This window comes from Crocodylus siamensis, chromosome 1 (assembly GCF_052110815.1).
Source record: "Crocodylus siamensis isolate JL-2025a chromosome 1, ASM5211081v1, whole genome shotgun sequence".
Lineage (NCBI taxonomy): Eukaryota > Metazoa > Chordata > Crocodylia > Crocodylidae > Crocodylus > Crocodylus siamensis.
In genome coordinates this window covers 99,656,345-99,675,365 of record NC_143395.1, presented here as the reverse complement: position 1 = coordinate 99,675,365, position 19,021 = coordinate 99,656,345, and the positions used below count along the sequence as shown (strand labels likewise).

The 19,021-nt window shown below is 43.6% G+C and overlaps 1 protein-coding gene across 1 annotated transcript in view; it reads left to right on the top strand.

The window, feature by feature from the left end:
• TBC1D32 (TBC1 domain family member 32) overlaps positions 1–19,021 on the top strand; it is a 163,443-nt gene that overhangs the window by 30,734 nt on the left and 113,688 nt on the right. Inside the window, exons 7-15 of the mRNA XM_090038703.1 lie at positions 680–758; positions 917–1,020; positions 1,121–1,182; positions 3,858–4,002; positions 6,536–6,595; positions 8,902–9,001; positions 9,355–9,492; positions 10,091–10,183; positions 10,433–10,575. Coding sequence (XP_089894829.1) covers positions 680–758; positions 917–1,020; positions 1,121–1,182; positions 3,858–4,002; positions 6,536–6,595; positions 8,902–9,001; positions 9,355–9,492; positions 10,091–10,183; positions 10,433–10,575 — 924 coding nt within the window. The remainder of the gene's footprint in view (positions 1–679; positions 759–916; positions 1,021–1,120; positions 1,183–3,857; positions 4,003–6,535; positions 6,596–8,901; positions 9,002–9,354; positions 9,493–10,090; positions 10,184–10,432; positions 10,576–19,021) is intronic.

Sequence of the window (19,021 nt, the reverse complement as noted above, 5' to 3'; positions counted from 1 at the left end):
CCAGCTATTTGATTAATGTCATCAGCAAATGAAAGGTTGTTAACTTCTCATTATGCAAACTGACAGTGTTCCAGTGAAGTTCTCTAAAGCATCTGACATGATTTGTTCCAGGTATAAATTAAATAAACATAGTGAGATAAAACATCCTTGGCGTACTCCTACTGATACTGCAAACCTCCACAATGTTGTTGTAAAGCAGGACTATACTATTTGTGTTGTTGTAGAGTTCTTCTATAAGACTTATCAGTGTGGGACTGATGTCATGCTTCTTCATGGTTAGCTAAAGTGCTTTTTACTACATCCTGTCAAAAACTTTAAGTCTGTGAAATTATGATGGAGCTGTTTTGGTGGTCACGGTACTTTTCTCACCTGATTCTGAATTTGAATATCTGGTCTTTGGTGCTTCTTCTAGATCTAAATCCAGCTTATTCTCTGCTAACACAATCTCAATTTGCAGCTTGAACCTGGTTCGTATTATTCTAAGAAGCCACCTTACTTGGATGACCGATGAGACTAATGTGGTAGTTGGTACATCAGTGTAGATTCCCTTTCATTGGGATAGGGATTATTAATTAAACACGTGTTAATTTTTAACCGTTACATCATATTTTGTACCATATAATAAAACATTTCAATTGTTCAATAATAAACAATTATTTCTTTTATTGGTTTATCTTAGGACAGAATTTTGAGATTCTATGCAAAGGCCTTTTCTTCGTCTCCACTTAGTATGACAAGGGAAGTCTACACAAGTTTAGGCAAGTACATTTTAGGAGGGTTTTTTTTTGTTTGTTTCATAAACTTGTCAGTCGCTTAAAGTAAAATTTAAATTTCTTTAAAAAATAATACAGGACTCTTAGCTGGCAAATAATAATGTGGGAATTTCCTTTTCCCCCCCCCTTTTTTTTTTTTTCAGCAAAACACTTAGAGTTGTACTTTCTTTCTGGAGAAAATCATGTTCATACTATTTCAGCTGGTATAGATGTAACTAATCCAGACATAGTTCGTTTACTTAAAAAGGTACACACTAGCTTTCTATTTTATTTTAGTTTTTAGAACCTTTAAAGTTGCTATTGAAATGTGTATTATTTACTTTTTTTATTGTAACTTATGTTCACAGGTGCGTCTTTTAAATGAATACCAGAGAGAGGCTCCATCTTTTTGGATACGTCATCCAGAAAAGTATGTTACCTTGTGTAATGGGCCAGTTTTTTCTAAGATGATTTTTTAAATGTTATCATTACTAGTATTTTGATAAATGCATGCCTTTAATGTGTATACAAATGTGTGTTTGTTAGGGAGGTAGGGAGTGGCTGAGGGAATGGGCAGACAAATTATACTGTTTTAAAAGTGGAAGGGAGCTTAATGTATGTTAGTTCATTTGCTCTGCCTTGAAGTAATTTGAAGATAAACTGGGGCAGTGTAACAAGTTGCCTTCCCCAGCGCCATCTTCCCTCTTATCCATGTCCTATGTGGGGTGCCCTTGGAGTCCCCTTTAAGGTTTCTTGTGTCCCGCTCTCTACTCTCTGCCACGTCTTGATGGAAAATTGTTATACTGATGTTCTTGTAAGCGGGAGGCTGCCTATTATATTTTGTATGTTGGGGGTCTTCCACCTCCGTGGGCCTTGACCCCTGCCTTTCTCTAGCTTGGCTGCCCCATCTAAACCCACTTAACAGGGTTTGACTCAGAGGCTGTAGCCCTTTTCCTTGTTTTGAGGCTTGTGACCTTCCTTTCTGCTCTAATCTAAAGCCCAGCCTCCCTGGCTCAGAGGCCTGGCTGCTGGCCCCACAGCTAGGGGGTTGCAAGTTCAAGGCCAGGGAATGGCCCCAAACCCACGCTGTCCCAGTCCACGCAAAAAAACCCAAAACTGTACCTCAGGGGCACCAGACCAGACCACCCTGGCCTTTTAGGATTGCACCCTCTGGCGCTGAGGTCTGTACCTCCCAAAATTCTGCCCCCACACTAGTGTGGAGGCCTATGTACCCTGAATACTGTGCCTTCTCTGGCACTGGTGTCAGTACACATCAGATCTTGTGTCCACATGGGCACCAGGTCCCCACGGTGCATTGGGGTACCAATGAGGCCGCCTCCTTCCCCACTAGCCTTGCTCAAACTGTTAGTGTTATTCAAAAAAGCCCTATAAACAGTCTGTCCATGGGCTATAGCCACCACCAGAAAAATATGATCAAATATGATTACTCAGGGGTCATGCTTCTGCTCCCCATCATTGGCTACTGTCCTTCCTCTGGAGTTGCAGCTGCTTCTCCAGTTTCCTCAGTAGTTCCTTCAGCCTCTGGACCTCTTACCCAGCCTCTCTGTGGAGCTCTCACACACACTCCTTCTCCCTTGGCTGCTGGACCCTCAACTGTTGCCCAGCCCAGGGTTTTTATAGTCCTGGCCTGCCCCCTTCTGGTCACCTGACCAGCTGGCCTGGTTCAACTATTAACCCCTACCTTACCAGCGCTCTGTGCCCAGAAAGTCCTGATCTTAAAGCGGCCAACCTGTGTTCTGGTAATAGGGCGAGGGTTCCCTGTTACAGGCAGTTTATCCCTGAATTAATTACTGCACTGTTGTGATTTAGCTTCTACTTACCCCAAGATAGAGCAGATGGGTGAAACCACAGGTAAGCTGTCTCTCAGTAATTTCTACGTTCGCATCTCTTGTCTTACTCAAATTTGTGTATCATGTTCTGAAAGCTGGATCACAAAACTACTCTAACACTTGAACAGTGGTCCACTACTTCCCCTGTTAATTAAAAATAATTGAAAAAGTAATTAAAAAGCCTTGTATAAAAAGTTAAATTTAAGAGAGATGCTGCCCATAAATTGAATTAATAACTGCAGTCCTGGTATATAGACATTTGTTGCTAATCCCTGCATAATCCCTATAGGTCCCCTTTGATTTGGACTCAAATTGATAGATCACATGGAGATTACTACTGCAGATTTATTCATTGAATAGTAGTGCGCTCGGTGCAGACACTATTTTGTGGAATTCTGATGTCTGTGTTATGCAGGCGATCATCCTAGATTATTATAATAGTCCCTTCTAGCTGTAAGGTGTGCAATTCTCAGTATACATTTAACTGAGAAAGAGACTGTTTTTGTTTTTGTTTTTGTTTTTAATTCATTTGGTGCAGACTTAATCTTTTCTCTCTGTCAGTCAAGGGTTACTGTGCCATTCACCCTTTCTGCTGACCCTATCTATGCAAGTTTTGGGTTTTACCACCCTATGTTTCCATAGTCATAAAGTCCCATTTTTCCTCAATTACCCGTAACTGTTTCAGCTTCTTGTTTTTAGTCCTCTGTTTCTTTTAGCCTTTGCCCCTACTATCTTTCAGCCTGCAGGTTGACATGAACTATAACCACTGCTCCCTTTCAGCACAGAATACTAACACACTGTGGGCCCCTCTAAACATACAGGTAAAGGTGTGATATGATCTAATGCACTATCCACACAGTTGTGCCTCCTGCCATGCCACATGTGTGTGGCAGGAGGCATGATTATGGGATCGTATATTGGATCCCATTGTACCTCATTTCCAGTGCAGGGGGAGCCCTATCCCAGGTTCCCCATGAGCTGGCAAGAATAAAGCTCCCACAGTTGTAGTGTTATGGTATCCTTTGAGAAGATGATTTGTAAAATGTTCACGATATTTTTTTCAAAAGAAGCAACAAGGGCTAAAGTAACTTGAAAAATACAAATTAAAGGCAGTGCAGTTTGTTTACAGTAAATATATTCATTTTAATTAATTAAAAAAATGTCCAGTTTTATAAGATTATTTCTGAAAGATACTAGCATAATTTTTAATCCAGTTTAACACTTGTCTGATTTTTCTTTCTAACCATATCTTCAGGTATATGGAGGAAATAGTGGAGAGTACCTTATCACTGTTGTCAATAAGATGTGAGCAAAACCACCTTGTCTCTCCAGAGCTTTTGGATCCAGTATACTTTCTGGCTATGCTTGATATCAAAGCTGATTGGTTTAAAAAATGGATGGTAAGGGAGATTTTTTTATTTTTTTTATTTTAAAGGGTTTAATGCATAAGGATTAGGATGGATGCGGGGGAGGGCAATTATTTTGGTCGGAGGGCCGCTTACCGAGTTTTGGCAAGTCATCGAGGGCTGCAAACGTAGCCCTGTCCCTTGAAAGGTGACCCCTAGTCACCATCTGGGGACTGGAAGTCTCACCCCTAGCCCCTGACCTTTGCCACCAGAAGTCCCTTCCCTTGCCTCCCAAAAGTACCCCTTTCAGCAACAGTTTTCCATCTTGGAACCAGAAAAATACCAAATTATGTTCTAAAAATCAAATATTTACTACAACATTCATTAATTTGATTTCAGAAAAAATCTTTTTGTCCTGATTTACATGTTTGTGTAGTGTACACGGAGGTGATTGCGCAATAGCTTAAACTGTCGTCTTAGTTTTGTGTATTGTAGGGGCATGTGGGTGGGTGGCTACAGGTTTGTGGGTCTGTGAGGGAGGTTGTGGGGGACGTGTGTATGTGTGGGGTGGGGCAGCATGTGGGTGTGTGTGAGGCTATAGTGTGGGTGGGTATGGAGTTAGTAGGGGGCTGTAAGTGTGTGTGGGGGGAGGGTGGCTAGGGAGGGATGTGGCATGTGTGGAGGGGAAAGACTTGCCCACCTTCCCTCTGTGGCAGGCAGAGCCCCCTGCAGCGCTCCTCCAAGCCTGGGCTCTGCGTTCCTGCTGCTTCTGGCCCCAGGGCACCTGCCCTTCTTTCGCTTCCCAGTTCCCTCCTCCCCACTTGATGCTCCAGTACCATGTCTCAGCTGCACAGCGGATACTGCAGGATGCAGCAGGAGCTGGACCAGCCCAGCCAGTACTGCACAGAGCCAGCCAAGAATTATAGAGGCCGGGCTGGCTCCTGCTGAATCCTGCAGCCTGGTGCTGCAGCCAGAAATCGCAACGTACCAGAGCCACCGGTGGAGGGGTGGAGGTGATTGGTGGCAGCAGGTAAATGGCTGCGGCAAGCAGGGAGAAGTGGCAGTGGGCAAGCGAGTGGAGTGCAGCAGGAGCACGAGGTCACACCAGTGTCCCAGGGACAGTGCTGGTGGGGCCCAGAGTGGGGCAGCAGGAGCCCGGGGTGGGGTCTGGCAGGGGCTCTGGAGCCAAGCCAGGCTGCACCAGCCTGGAGAGGGGGAGCTAGCCCAGCTCCGGAGCCCCTGCCAGCTCAGCCTTGTGTTCCTGCTGCCCTCTGCCTTGTGCTCCTGCTGCCCGCTCTGGGCCTCTGCTAGCCCTGGCCCATTGCACTGGCGTGGACCTCATGCTTCCACCCAGCTGTCACTGAGCTCTATGCACCCACTCGCTGCCCCTTCCCCCCCCCGCCTGCTGCCTCTTTCAGCAATTCCCTGCCTGCCACTGCTGCTGTTCCTTTCCACTGCTCATTGGCTGCTCTGGCACCATGTGGCTCCTGACCTCAGTGCTGGGACTACAGCAGCTGGCTTGGCCTGACCCTGAGGATTGGGATGATTTGCCCGCAGTCCTCCCCTGCCTCCCCCCCCATCTGAATTTTCCACCAGCGTAGGGAGGCAAGAACAGCCAGCCCCAGGAGCCCAGGTTAGAACCCTCTGCTTGGCACAGGGCTTCTGGCTAGGGGTGCAGGGGCAGGGCAGCTGGGCCTTGCTTCTAAAGCCAATTGATCCAGCTAGCAACTTCCCCTGGGTCCTACTGCTCCTGGCTCCTGTCATCTTTGACAGGCAGCCAGGGGCAGATATATTAATTTTCTAAATTTTTGAGGGCCCTGCAGGATGGTTGGAATGGTCTGGTTGGCCAGATCTGGCCCGCGGGCTATGTTTTGCCTGCCCCTGGTCCAAAGTATGTTTTATGGATTATAATTGTGATAATACACATAATAGACAATATCATATACAGCTGCTAAAGATTTTTTGAATCGAAGAGTAAGGTGCTTCTTATAAAGTAGGTATTTAGTAATACTACCAAATTATATATAAAGCTGACGGGGAGGAGTATAAAAAGACAGGGAAAAGTATATGACAGTAGTCTCAGGCGTGTTTGGAGACAAAACAACAAATGGAAGGCTATGTAATAGCTTCTTTTAAAGTGTGATGGAGGCTTCTCTATATATTGGAATTATCTGATCTGTAGAAGAACCGGAAAGATCTGTTTTGTTCTTTTTTTCCCCTTCACAGTTCACAGTACATCTGAAAATGTGGCCCGTCATCTAGGAGTAGTTAGTGATTTGATACCTTGTTACATGTGGAACTGCATGTTGTTCATATTTTCACTCTAAAGCAAGTGTAATTTCATTGTAAATCTCTCATTGTTACTGCTGGCTTAATGTAGTGCAAATAGAAAAACAACACTGATTAACATGAGTAAGAATTAAATATATTGTATATTTAATTATATGCTGTAGTTCTTGGAATAAAATTGGTGAACTGAACTATGATTTTTGTTTTCCAAAGAAGCTCAGTGATTTGTATTGCAACGTGTAAGCTTGGTATTTCTATCTTTTAATTTTTTGTTTGTAATTGTATTTTGTACTTTTAGCATGCATATTATAGCAGAACTGTGGTGCTTAGGCTCCTTGAAAAGAAATATAAACTTCTGGTAAGTTTACATTTATGGTTGTTGTATTGTACTTCCTACTTGTTTTTTGTTGTTTATTGCTATTTGAGGAGCATACTATCTTAGCTTTCATAAGTACCTACACAGTACCTCTGTATTTCTTCTCAGAATAATCCTCTAGGTCAGTGGTTCCCAAACTGTGGGTCGTGACCCTGAACGGGGTTGCAACATCGGTAGATGGGGTTGCAATAAACAGGGTTGGGAGTGAGGGATATCCTGAGGAAATGGGGGCCATACTGTGGAAAAATTAAAAAGTACTGCTCTGGATCATCATGCATCTGTGGCTTATGATGATGATTTTTTCCCCAAGGACCAGTATTTCCAAGGATCAGGCTTCCTGCTGATAAAGCTAGCCTTAGTCATCAGGGATCTGGACTCTGCCATACCCTGGGATGATTCAAAGATGATGACTGCTAGACAGCCCCTATGTACCTTCCAGTCAGCAACTACCACTTCTGTCACCATTGTCTTAATTGTTCATGAGTCTCAGAATCCTCTAGAAATCTTTTTTTCCTGCCAGAGCAACTGGAATTCCTCTATCCAATGACCCATTACTTTGAGGTGCCTTCTCTGTTGAGGGGTTGAATTTCTCATTACAGGCAGCATAGTAGAGGTGATATATTTTTTTAGACCAACGAAAATTTCTTTATTTGCAAGCTTTTGGATGTACACACCCTTCTTCAGGCATGGGAGAATGCAAAGATTGTAAAATTTCTCCTAGGTGTGAATGAAAATTCATATTTCACAGATGAGCCAACCAAGATATCTTACAACACCTTCAGCTCCTCTGTGAAATATGAAATTTCATTTCCACCTAGAAGAAATTTTACAATTTTGCATTCTCCTATGCCTGAAGAAGGGTGAGTGTGCCCCAAAGCTTGTATATAAAGAATTATTTTTGCAAATATATACTTGATCTAATAAAAGATACCACCTCTATTGCAAGTGCTGATTCCTTTTGCCTGTAGACCAATATAGCTGCAATCTGTATCCCTCATTACAGGCAGACAACTTTGGATGACCATCCCAATGATAGCTTCTTCTACCTGTGTTTGGGAATGGCAAAATGATACGCCATATCATAGATTCATAGGTTGTAAGGCCGGAAGAGACCTTGGAAGCTCATCGGGTCCAGCTCCCTGCACCAAGCAGGAAAGATAACTGGGGGTCAGGTGACCCCAGCAAGGTGACTATCTAGTCTCCTCTTGAAGATTTCCAGGGTAGGTGATTGCATCACCTCTGGAGGGAGTTTATTCCAAAGTCTGGACACCCTGACTGTAAAGAAGTTTTTTTCTAATGTTGAGCCTGAATTGATTTTCCAGGAGTTTGTGGCCATTATTCCTAGTTTTTCCCTTGGGTGCCCGGGTGAACAGTTGTTCACCGAGCCCTTGATATACTCCCCTAGTGTAGCGGTAAGCTTCTACCAGGTCCCCTCTCAGCCTTCTTTATCTTAGGTTGAGGTGTCCCAGATCCCTCAGCCTTTTCTCATATGGCTTGCATTTTAAGACTCTGATTATATAGGTGGCTCTTCTTTGGACTCTGTCAAGCTTGTTCATGTCCTTGTTAAAGTGTGGTGCCCAGAGCTGGATGCAGTACCTCCTTGGTTGTGCTGGAGATGCATCAATTGATGCATGACAGAGTATTATTTACCTTACTGGCTACAGCATTGCACTGATAGCTCATATTCATACTGTGGTCTGTTATTACCCCCAGGTCCCTTTCATTTGTGGTGCTACTCAGTTTGTTGCTGCCAAACCTGTAGGTTCGTTGGGGGTTGCTCGCCCCAAGGTGGAGCACTTTACATTTCTTGACGTTGAACTTCATCAGGCTCCTATCCACCCAACTTGCTAGCCTATCTATGTTTACCTGTAACTTTAGCCTATCTTAAAGCTTGACCACACTTCCCCATAACTTGGTGTCGTCTGCGAGCTTGGCTAGTGAGCTCTTCATCCCCACATCCAAATTGTTAAAAAAAAATGTTGAAAAGTACTGGACCAAGCACCAACCCCTGCGGGACACTGCTGCCCAGTTCTCGCCAGGATGACACAGATCCATTCACTTGAACTCTCTGAGTCCTATCTTGCAGCCAGTTCCTCATCTGCCTGTCTGTCTCAGAGTTAAGCCCACAATCCTCCACAATCAGTAAAAGAAACGTAAGAAAACCTATATAACGTCCCATGAATACCCCAAAGTTAAGTGGGGTTCATGATGCTGGGATCTGAAAAATAACATTTTATTGTGAAATATTAGAAGTTTTAGTGTGTTATGTTTTTCCCTACTTCTTCCAGATTAATGCAGCTGTTCAACAGTGTATTTATTACTTTGAATCATGGGAGTCAGCAGTTGATGAAACTTCAAGGGTTAATAATGCATTTTCCCAACAGTATAGTAAGTAATTAATTTTTCATGCATGGCATTACTCATACACTTTTTAGATTTTTTAAATCTCTAGATTCTTTTTACTGTGGTATCTAAGCATTTCCTGGCAAAATAAGAATATACCATCCACTGTTTTTACCCATAGCATCTCTGTACGTAAGCTTTTGAAATAGTTATATATCCTTTTTTCACAAACGATGCAAAAATTATTTTTAACGGTTGCTTATTTATGTTGTCTGCGCAATTTCCCTTACATATATACTGTAACATTTTTGTTAGAGCTTATTGAAATAGAAATACGTAGTAGGCAGGAACATAATGTAAAATGTAAACAAATTAAAATACACACTCATTTTTTTAAGGCAATAAACAGAAGACTTTCTACACAGGACAAGAATTACAGTACATCTATTTTGTTCATTCACTGTGCCTCTTAGGAAGATTGTTGATATATAAACAAGGCAGAAACCTATTTCCTGTTCAGCTGGAAAACAGAAAAGGTAAGGGAAACAGGCGGCAAAAGCAAGTGGTCTGATGGTAGTGTTTATATTTTCAAATATAGTAGATGTTCTAGGAGAATGTTCCTGTTCAGCATCTTGATAATTGAGCACAGATCTTAATTCTTTTGTCATCAATATTCTGTTAGGTTTCTATTATTGCATTTGTAGTGAAAGTATTCATGGAGGAATAGCTCTATGAAGAAAGTTCAAATCATGATTATATTGAGATGTTTAATCTATATTCATATAGAAAATTTACAGGAAATTGGTTTTATAACTTATTTTAGCTATGTCTAGCTGTAGTTTATGCCCGACTGTTCATACGTTTCAAATTACAGGCAGCTTCCTTCTTGAAAGAATGGGTAAAACTCCAGTTAACTTTGTTGGGAGCAGGACCAAGCTTTATTAGAGGATCTTGAAATAGCTTGGCAAAGCAGTTGGCCAATATGTATCTACAGTCCAATATTATTATAATCTGGCTTCTATTGATAAAACTGTTAACCACAATAAAGCAGAAAAACATATACATTTTATTTTATTTACAGAGATCTTTTATTTACAGATACCTTTCTTGCTTGTGTTTTTTTTTTTTTTGTAGACTTCATATCCTTAACAGACTTGTTGGTATTGTTTATTCGACTTATTTATTGCTCTCCAAGTTGTCCAAAGACAACTCTGACTGTGCACACAGGTAATACTACCTTTTTTATTTAATCATTACATTTTAAGGCTCTGTGTAAAGGAGAGAATTTTAGTAAGTTTTGTATTTGACCACTTCATTTGGATAGGTTAATTGTGCAAAATTTCTTTTTGTTTCTTACTTTCTTTCATTGTACAGTGCCCAATAAGGGATGATTCATGTAAGCAACTACATAAATGTGTATTGATATCTTAGTGATCACTTTTATATTGAAAATGTGATATTTCTTGTTTTTGTCAGGTGACTATTCTCCTGCAGCCCTTGTTACGGAGGTGCTACAAGTTCTGTGTGACCAAACAGAATGTGCTAGAGAATGTTTATATACTAGTGAAGTGGTAGATGCCCTACTTCATCCTATTCATAATGTACTTGATGGAACAGAGGTTCGTAATATCCCCAAAACAAACTTTAAATATATGTTTGATTGTGAAAAGACAGAGACATGGCAGAAAATAGAAGACTCTTTATCTAAGATATACACTAGTGTTGTTGGGATTATATTTCTTCTACTTTTAAGGAAAAAATAACTTCTGGTACACATACATGCCTACTTTTAATAGTACACAGTGCCCGACCGGCCTCAAACACCTGGTCACGTACGGCCTTGGCTCAAGTGACTAGTGATGTTTGCCCTACCGCCTCCTGTAGGCTGTCAAGTGGATGTTTACTCCCAGAGCGGTCTCCCCCAATCTCTCCTGCCATGACTTTAAATGTTTTATCAGTGGTAGGATCCGACCACTTGGGGTCCCTTGTTGGCGGGTGGTCTGTCCAACGGTTGTCTGTGGGGCTCTACCTCCCCTATACCACAGCCTTACACTAAGCCTCAGCAGATCACTGTGTTTCTCCAGCCGTACTCCTGACACCGTTGTGCCCCCGGTTATGTTGGTCTGGATAGTCCCCCTCACGTCTGGGGTAGTAGCTCCTGAAGGGTGTGCTGCTTGAAGAGTCCCGGATTGCTCATGGTATTTAACTTGGGTCTCAGGGCCAACTCCCTTTCCCCTTCGGGTCCCAAGCGAAGATAGGGCTCAAAAGAGCTCTGCTACCGTCTTTCTGCCTACGTTACCTGGCCCTACTCCTCAACCCCTCCAAAAGGGGGAAACACAAATACCAACCAAAAAATCCACTTTTGTTTCGAGGGACCTGTGCGGTCCTCTCCCAGGCCTTTCTGCCAGCATACCGATACCTGCCTCTCTAAGGGTCTGTCAGGAGTTAAAACCTACATGGGTCTGGGGTAGCCTGTGGTTTCTTGTCTGGGTTGTTGTCCCCTTTTCCCAACCTTCTATGGATTACGGTCCCCCTCGCTTCCTTCTTTAGTAGCATCCCCCTTCAGGTGCCTGGCAGCCCCTCCAGGGGCTGCTGGTCACTTCTCACAGCCAGAGTTGGCACCCCATCTCTCGTGACCTCACTATGCCTCCCTACATGCTGTTTCCATCTGGTGCCTTTCAGAGGCAGAGTCTCCTCCCCCTCAATGATCCACCCTCGATGATCCCGCCTCTTATAGCGTAGAGAGTCTTGTCTGGCTCTCCAGTTCTTCCGTTTCTGGTGCTGGCGTCAGGGTCCCCTCCAGACTTCACCTTCCCTTTGCTGCTGTCGCTGGGGTCAGGAACAGCTTCTAGTTCCATTTTCCCTCTGTTGCTGGTGTAAGGATCTGCTTCTGGCTCCCTGCTCCCTCTGTCGCTGCTGCCGGGGTAAGGAGCAGCCTCTGCAAGCTTTTCCCCCTGAAGGGACTCCCAGGAGGCACCCAGTATTGATACCTTCCTCAGTTCTGATCTCCCTCATCCTCCACCTCTGCCAGTGGTTTGCTTTATTTGTGCCAGCCAGTGATTGCCAATGATGTCACCGGCTGGTCCCAGATTTATGAAAGCGCAGCTCACGATCTGCACGGGTTTCCTCTCTTGTTTCAGCTGCATTGTGGGTCCTGCTGCAGGTAAGTACTTTCCTTGTTTATTTTTCATTTTCTTTTCCTCAAGGGGTTCTTGTTCCCGGGAGTCCCCATGTGTAATTTGGGGTTCTTTCTCCCACTGTCCCCGGGACATACACTAATAGTCGGGTTTTTTTCAGCTGTTACAATTTGACACACATACTGTGCATTTTTTATATTACTACATATGATAAAGAACCTGCTGAACCTTTGTGACTAGCATTGAAAATCTATTCTAAGACGGTACTGCTTAGCAAATTTACATCATTTTCATTTCTTTGTCAAAGACGTTTACAGAAGAACTAGGTATTAGTTCTCCAGATGCATGTGTGCTCTGAATACTTAGAATCATAGAACATTAAGGCTGGAAGAAGGGACTCCATGAGGTCATCTAGTTCAATCCCTTGCTCAAAGCAGGACCATCCCCAACTTTATCATCCCAGCCAAGGCTTTGTTTAGCCGGGTCTCAAAAACCTCCAAGGATGGAGCTTCCACCACCTGTCTGGGTAACCTGTTCCAATATTTTTCTACCCTACTGGTGGGAACATTCTTCCTGATATCTAACCTAAATTTCCCTTGCTTCAACTCGATACCATTGTTCCTTCTTTTGTTACCTACCACCACTGAGAACAGGCTAACTCTACCCTCTTTGTAACCCCCCTTCATGCAGTTGAAAGCTGTTACTAAATCCCTCTTCAGTCTTCTTTTCTCCAGACTAAATAAGCCCAGTTCAGTCAGCCTCTCGTCCTCCTACTCCTTGCAAGAGTTTTGAAATGGATTGCTTGAGGACTTGTTCCATGATTTTTCCAGGGACTGAGGTGACTTGTTTTTAGTTCTCTGGATCCTCCTTGTTCCCTTTCTTTGAAATGGATGTTATCTTTGCCCTTTTCCGGTTGTTGAGATCCTCTCCTGATCTACATGAGTTTTCAAAAATTAAAGGCCAGTGGCTCTGCAGTTGTATCAGCCAAATCCCTCAACACACTCTCATGCATCGCGTCTGGCTCCATGAACTTGCACACAGCCAGCTTTTCTCTATAGTCCCTAACCTATTGTTGTGTCACTGTGGCTGCTTGCTGCCAGGTGCAGTAGTCTGGGAGCTGACCTTTCCTGTGAAGGCTGAGGTAAAAGAAGTATTGATTGTGCCTTTTCCACATCATGTGTCACTAGTTTGCCTCTGTTATTCATTAAGGGACCCACACTTTCCCTGATCTTCATTTTGTTGCTAATATATTTATCTTGGTGTAAACTGTTTAATGCTGTTTTTTCATTTACTTGACACCTTGCGATTCAGTATTTTCTGTAACAGGGATCAACGACTTTTGGCAGTACAGAATCCTTTGATCTGGACCACAGGCATGGAGCTTCAGTGGCATTCATTAGCAGGGAGATTTAGTAGCAGTCACTTCCACCCAGTGTCATGAGAGGGAATGCCAGCTGCAAGAGCTCACCCCATGCTGGCACAGGGAAAAGTAACAGTGATAGGCGCTTTCCTGTGCCACAGTGGTGGCTGGGTCCTCGTACCTGTCCTTCTCTGACCCAAACTGGGATACTCCAACCTACAGCCTTAAAAGGTTGCTGACTGCTGCTCTATAACAAGAAACTCAGAACACAGTACAGATAAAAATAACAATTCTCCACTGAAAATTACTTTATTAAATTAAAAATAGTTCAAGGAAGGGGAGATTTTATCTTTCTAATATAATAGTAAAGATTTAGGGTAGATTCCTTTGTGTGTCTAAATAGCAGTTTGCTAGCTACAAAATGATATTTTTTTTATGTTAATGCATTATTTGCAATTCTGTTAGCTATGTAAAGTGGCTGTGAAAGCATACATATGTATAGTGAGCAGTAGACTACATGCTGCCTGTGCAGGTATGCACCCAATACATGCATGGAAGTCACAAAATTGTAACTGGACAGAACCAATTGTACCTAGATAAAACCTAGTGTGTGACCCTCCCATGTTTTAGTCTCAGTAGTTGGGTGATTAGGCTACTTGCCCAGGAAGCAGGAGACCTGAGTTCTAAGCCCCTTCATCTATAGAAGGGTTGAACATGCATTTCCCTGAGCTCTCAGCACAGTGCTTTAACAATCATGCCATGCTACAGAACGGCCCTTAGCCATTCCCTCTCCAGCCACATGGAGATTTTCTAACTTTTAAATTACTTACTGGTATTTTCTAAATAGGGTTATGTTCTAACATATATTTAAAAATATGTTGGGCTTTTTTTCCTCATCCCTAAATTTCTTGAGTTTCTTTCAGGAAAAGAATAGTTTCTGAATTGATTGTTTTGAATTTCATGTATTTATTTGCAATATTTTATACTCTGATCACACTAACACTTAACCACGTGTGATACTCTGTGATGTTCAGATTGCAGCTCCCAACTGCTCTATGTAAAAAGGTAAAAAAAAAATTGTCAAGATTTTTTTTTTTTTTTGCTTTTAACTGCATGAGTTGGGTATGGCTTCCTTGTTCCATTAATAACCTAACACACATGCTGTATATTAAAGTCCTCTGGAAGACATTGCATTTGTCACACATTTTATGCAAGTATTATTTGACAGTTCATAACATGCCAGACATAAAAGCAATTTATCCATGGATAAAAATGACACATAAACCACATCACTGCTCATTGAAACAACAACTTCTTTGTGGCATGGAAATATCCTGTGGTAATTTTAACGTGTGGCCAGATGGTATGTTAGTCTATTATGCAATACTCTCATATAATGCTCAACAAATGCTATGTATGCTAGGTACTTATATCAGTCAAGGTTCAAGAAAAATAGAGTTTGTTTCTCTTCCTCTTTGGACTAGAATACATTACTACAATGGTTTTATATATTATGATCCATAAATGACTACTGTCCCTGTGGCTCCTGGACTAGCAGTTATGACGGTTTTTGTTCTTCAGTGAGTAATCTAAGTGCATTAGGACTACTTGCCAATTTAAATATATGTACCTAAGTCTTTACAGTATAGAATCATAGAATCAAAGGACCAAAAGGGACCTGTAAGATCATCAAGTCTGGTTCCCTGCCATGGGCAGGGGGTTATTGGATTCAAACGAGCTCAATGAGGTGCTTGTCCAGCCTCCTTTTGAACACCTCCAAGGATGCTGACTGCACCACCCCTGCTGGGAGTGTGTTCCAGATTCTAGATACCCTTACAGAAAAGAAGGATTTCCTAATGTCCAATGTAAATCTTCTCTCAGTTAGCTTGTGCCTGTTGGTCCTCATTCTCCCTGGAGGTGCCTTTCTGAAGAGTTGCTCCTCTAGATCTTGGTGTTCACCCTTAACATACCTGTAGGTGGTTATCAAGTCACCTCTCAATCTTCTCTTGCTCAGACTGAACAAACCCAGTTGCTGGAGTCTTTCTCACAGGACCTATCCTCCAGGCCCCTGATCATCCGGGTGGCCCTTCTCTGCACCCTTTCAAGTTTAACCACATCCTTCTTGAAGTGAGTGCCCAGAAATGGACACAGGGCAGTTTGTATGATAGTTGCAAGGCACTTTAAATAATTGATAGATGGTAGCTTTGGACATTAAGGGAATGTTTACACATCTCTGTTGCTGCCAGAGATGACCATTTAAGATTCCACCCTGTCCCCACCTGCCTCCACTTGCATGCCTCTGGAAATGTGTGTGCAAAGCCAATTCAGGAATATCCACTGTAGCTGCTTTCATGTACGTTGGAGACAGAGATTTAGAGAGAAACTATGTGGGAGAGGCATTGTCCCCAGTGCAGCTTCCCTGATGTATTTCCAGGTTTGGCACATCAAAGTGAGAGTGAGTGAGTTTTCTCAAGAGCAGGCAAACCACCATCAGCAGACACAGCATGCTAGACATTAGAGCTGTGTGAAGCTTCGGCAGCTGATTCGATTCAGCCTGATTTGGTGGCCGAATCGCGTAATCTGAATCAAAGTAGGAGACCCATTAAACTCTCCGAATCAAAACCCTCCAAATCATTTCAGAGAGATTCTATGATTTGGATGTAGACACAGCTTTAAATGTTTTTTCTACATACCTCATGGTACCAGGCAACTTGTGAATGCTCAGATGCTGGGGCAGATAGTGTCCTTCAAGAGCACAGGGTGTCCCCAGTGTGTTTGACGGCAGACTCAGAAGTGGACCAGAAGCACTTCCAGTCCACTGAGGAGCACACGGAGGACCCTCCCCTAGCTCAACAACTGGTGCCTCTTGGGTCTGGAGGGGCACCCGGGGTCCCTCTGGCTGATTGCCAGTTACTTCCAGTCCACTTCTGGTCCACCACCGAGCATGCGGGGGACACCCCCACACCACTGTGGGACACTCCATCTGCCCCATCATCTGAGCGTTCACAAGCCGCTCCTGGTATTTAGAAAAAACATTTAAAACGGTGTCTTTGGCCAAATCACTGATTCTCCGAATCCACATCGAATCTTCAGATTCGGCTGAATCGAATCGGGACAGTGATCCAAATCAACGAATCGAATCATTGTCCCTCCAAGTCAGGCCAAATCTGAATTGAATATGACCCACTTTGCACACCCCACTGGGCATACTCCAGTTGGCAGTATTGGTGTTGTCACAGTTCTGCTTTGATTTTCAGCAGTGAGTGACTGTAAGTTTAGTCCCTTTCAGTCCCACATAAATGATCTTTCCAATCACTATCTGCTTGAATATATAGTTATACAGAAGGATAATAAAATTTCTCCTTCCTTATTTTATACTAGTAAAGATTTAAAAAGTCAGATAGTAAAGTACTAGGGCTGTGCAGACCTTTAGGTAGTGGTTCATTTCGGAGGAGATTCAACTCAATTTGGTGGCCAAATCTCTGAATCTGAATTGAATTAGGGGACCAATTAAAAGGTCCAAATTGATTCAAAGCTCTGGCCCTTTAAGAAACAAACAAACAAAAAAAATTCAAGAAAAGCCCCGGGATTCACCAGCTACTGTAATGGCCTTTGGGCTTTGGGGGGCTTGTGCAGAGCCCCCCATGTAGTGCAGGGCAGTGGGGATTGCCCCCACCGGCAGGAACAGCGAGTGCGGGGCTTTTCTTTTTTTTTCTTAAAAGGACGGACCTGGCTCGGGCGGGGCTCCCGTGCAGAGGTTGGGAGAGTGGGGGGTTTGAGGGGGCTCATGGCAAAGCCCCCCATGTAGTGTGGGGCAGTGGGGATTGCCCCTACCTGGTTGCACCTGGTGAGCTTTTTTTTTCCCAAAGAGCCAGGAGCTGGGGTGGGTGGGGCAGCCATTGCCAGGATGGGGAGGATGGGACTGGTTGATTTGGACATTCAGAGAGTCTGCAGCAGCTGACTCTCTGAATCAGATTTGGCCAAATTGATTTGGGGCAGTTATTCAAATCACCAGATTGAATCACTGTCCCCTGAATTGGCTGAATCTGCATCCAGAAAGACTACATCCACGGCGACACCTGCATCCAATGCTTTTGTGACCTGATCATAAAAGGCAATCAGGTTGGTCTGACATGACCTGTCCCTAATGAAACTGTGCTGGTTGCTCTTGAGCATCATCCTTGAAGCCGGCCCATCGCAGATGTGCTCCATGATGATCTTTTTAAAGAGTTTTCCTAGGATTGAGGTAAGACTGACGGGCCTATAGTTGCCCGGGTCCTCCTTCCTCCCTTTTTTAAAGATGGGGATCACACTGACTATCTTCCAATCATCTGTCACCTGGCCCAAGCACCATGAGCACTTGTAAAGTCATGCTAAGGGCCCTGCAATAACCCCAGCTAGCTCCCTCAACGCCCTGGAGTGGATCGCAGCTGGACCGGCTAATTTGAACATGTCCAACCCCTCCAGAAGCTCTCTAACCCGGTTCTTCCCAACCTGAGGTCTGGAGGCATTCCCCTGGAGTCCGTCTTGCATCACGGTGGGGAAGTCTCGGTCCCTGCACAAGAAAACGGAAGTGAAGAATTGGTTAAAGAGGTCTGCTTTCTCCTCTGGCACAACCACCAGATTGCCCAGAGAATCTTGCAGGGGCACCACATTTCTCGGTAGTTTCTTAATCCTCCCTATATATTTAAATAAGGATTTTTTATTATCTTTGATTTTGGATGCTAGTCCTAGCTCTATGTCCGCCTTAGCTTTCCTAACAGCCCCCCGCCACCCCGCCACAGGCCCAAGCAGAGGAGGTATACTCCTCTTTGGAGATAGCACCCCCTTCCACCGGTTGTATTGCCGCCTTTTTGGCAATCAGGCATTCCCGGACACCCTTGGTGAGCCGGGAGGCTTTCAGGCACTCTTGCCCCCCCTTGCTTCTTTTTGGGATGGTCACCCCTTGGGCCCTTGACACCCTTGTTTTACAATATTAAACTTTCAGGTCTTGTTGCTAACCAACTTGTTGTTAGGAAGATGATAAATCACCAGGCATAGTTATTCCAACAGGAAAAAATCATTTGTGATTCCTAAATAAGTGATTAGTTAGACCTACATCCTAAAAACCACAGGTCCTAAACTACAACTAAGAGGTTGCCCTCTTCCTATGCATAACCTCTCATATCCCCCAGCCCCTCTCAGCACCGTACAACATGCTCTAAGATCAAGATACATTGGTTGAGGGTGGGGGCATTCAGACAATTGAGCGCTTTTTTGTTAATTTAGATACTTTCTATACAATGAGGGCTGTCATTATTGGGTCACAGCTGCTACTGATGGGTCTCTAAGAGTCTTAACATTAGAGATAAAAGAACTCTTTATCCATGGTTTTCTTCCCTACTGCTAGATGCTGTTTACTGATGTGTAAAAGTAAAGATCTGGATTCTGATAGTACGAGGCCAGGCCTAGTTATTTGTGCCCTTCTAGGAATTTCATTACATGAAGTAGGAGTGGGTGAGAGGAGTACCTGGGCCAAGCACCAAAATCACTCCCCATCCTCACAGAGTTTGCATCCTGGCAGTAAGA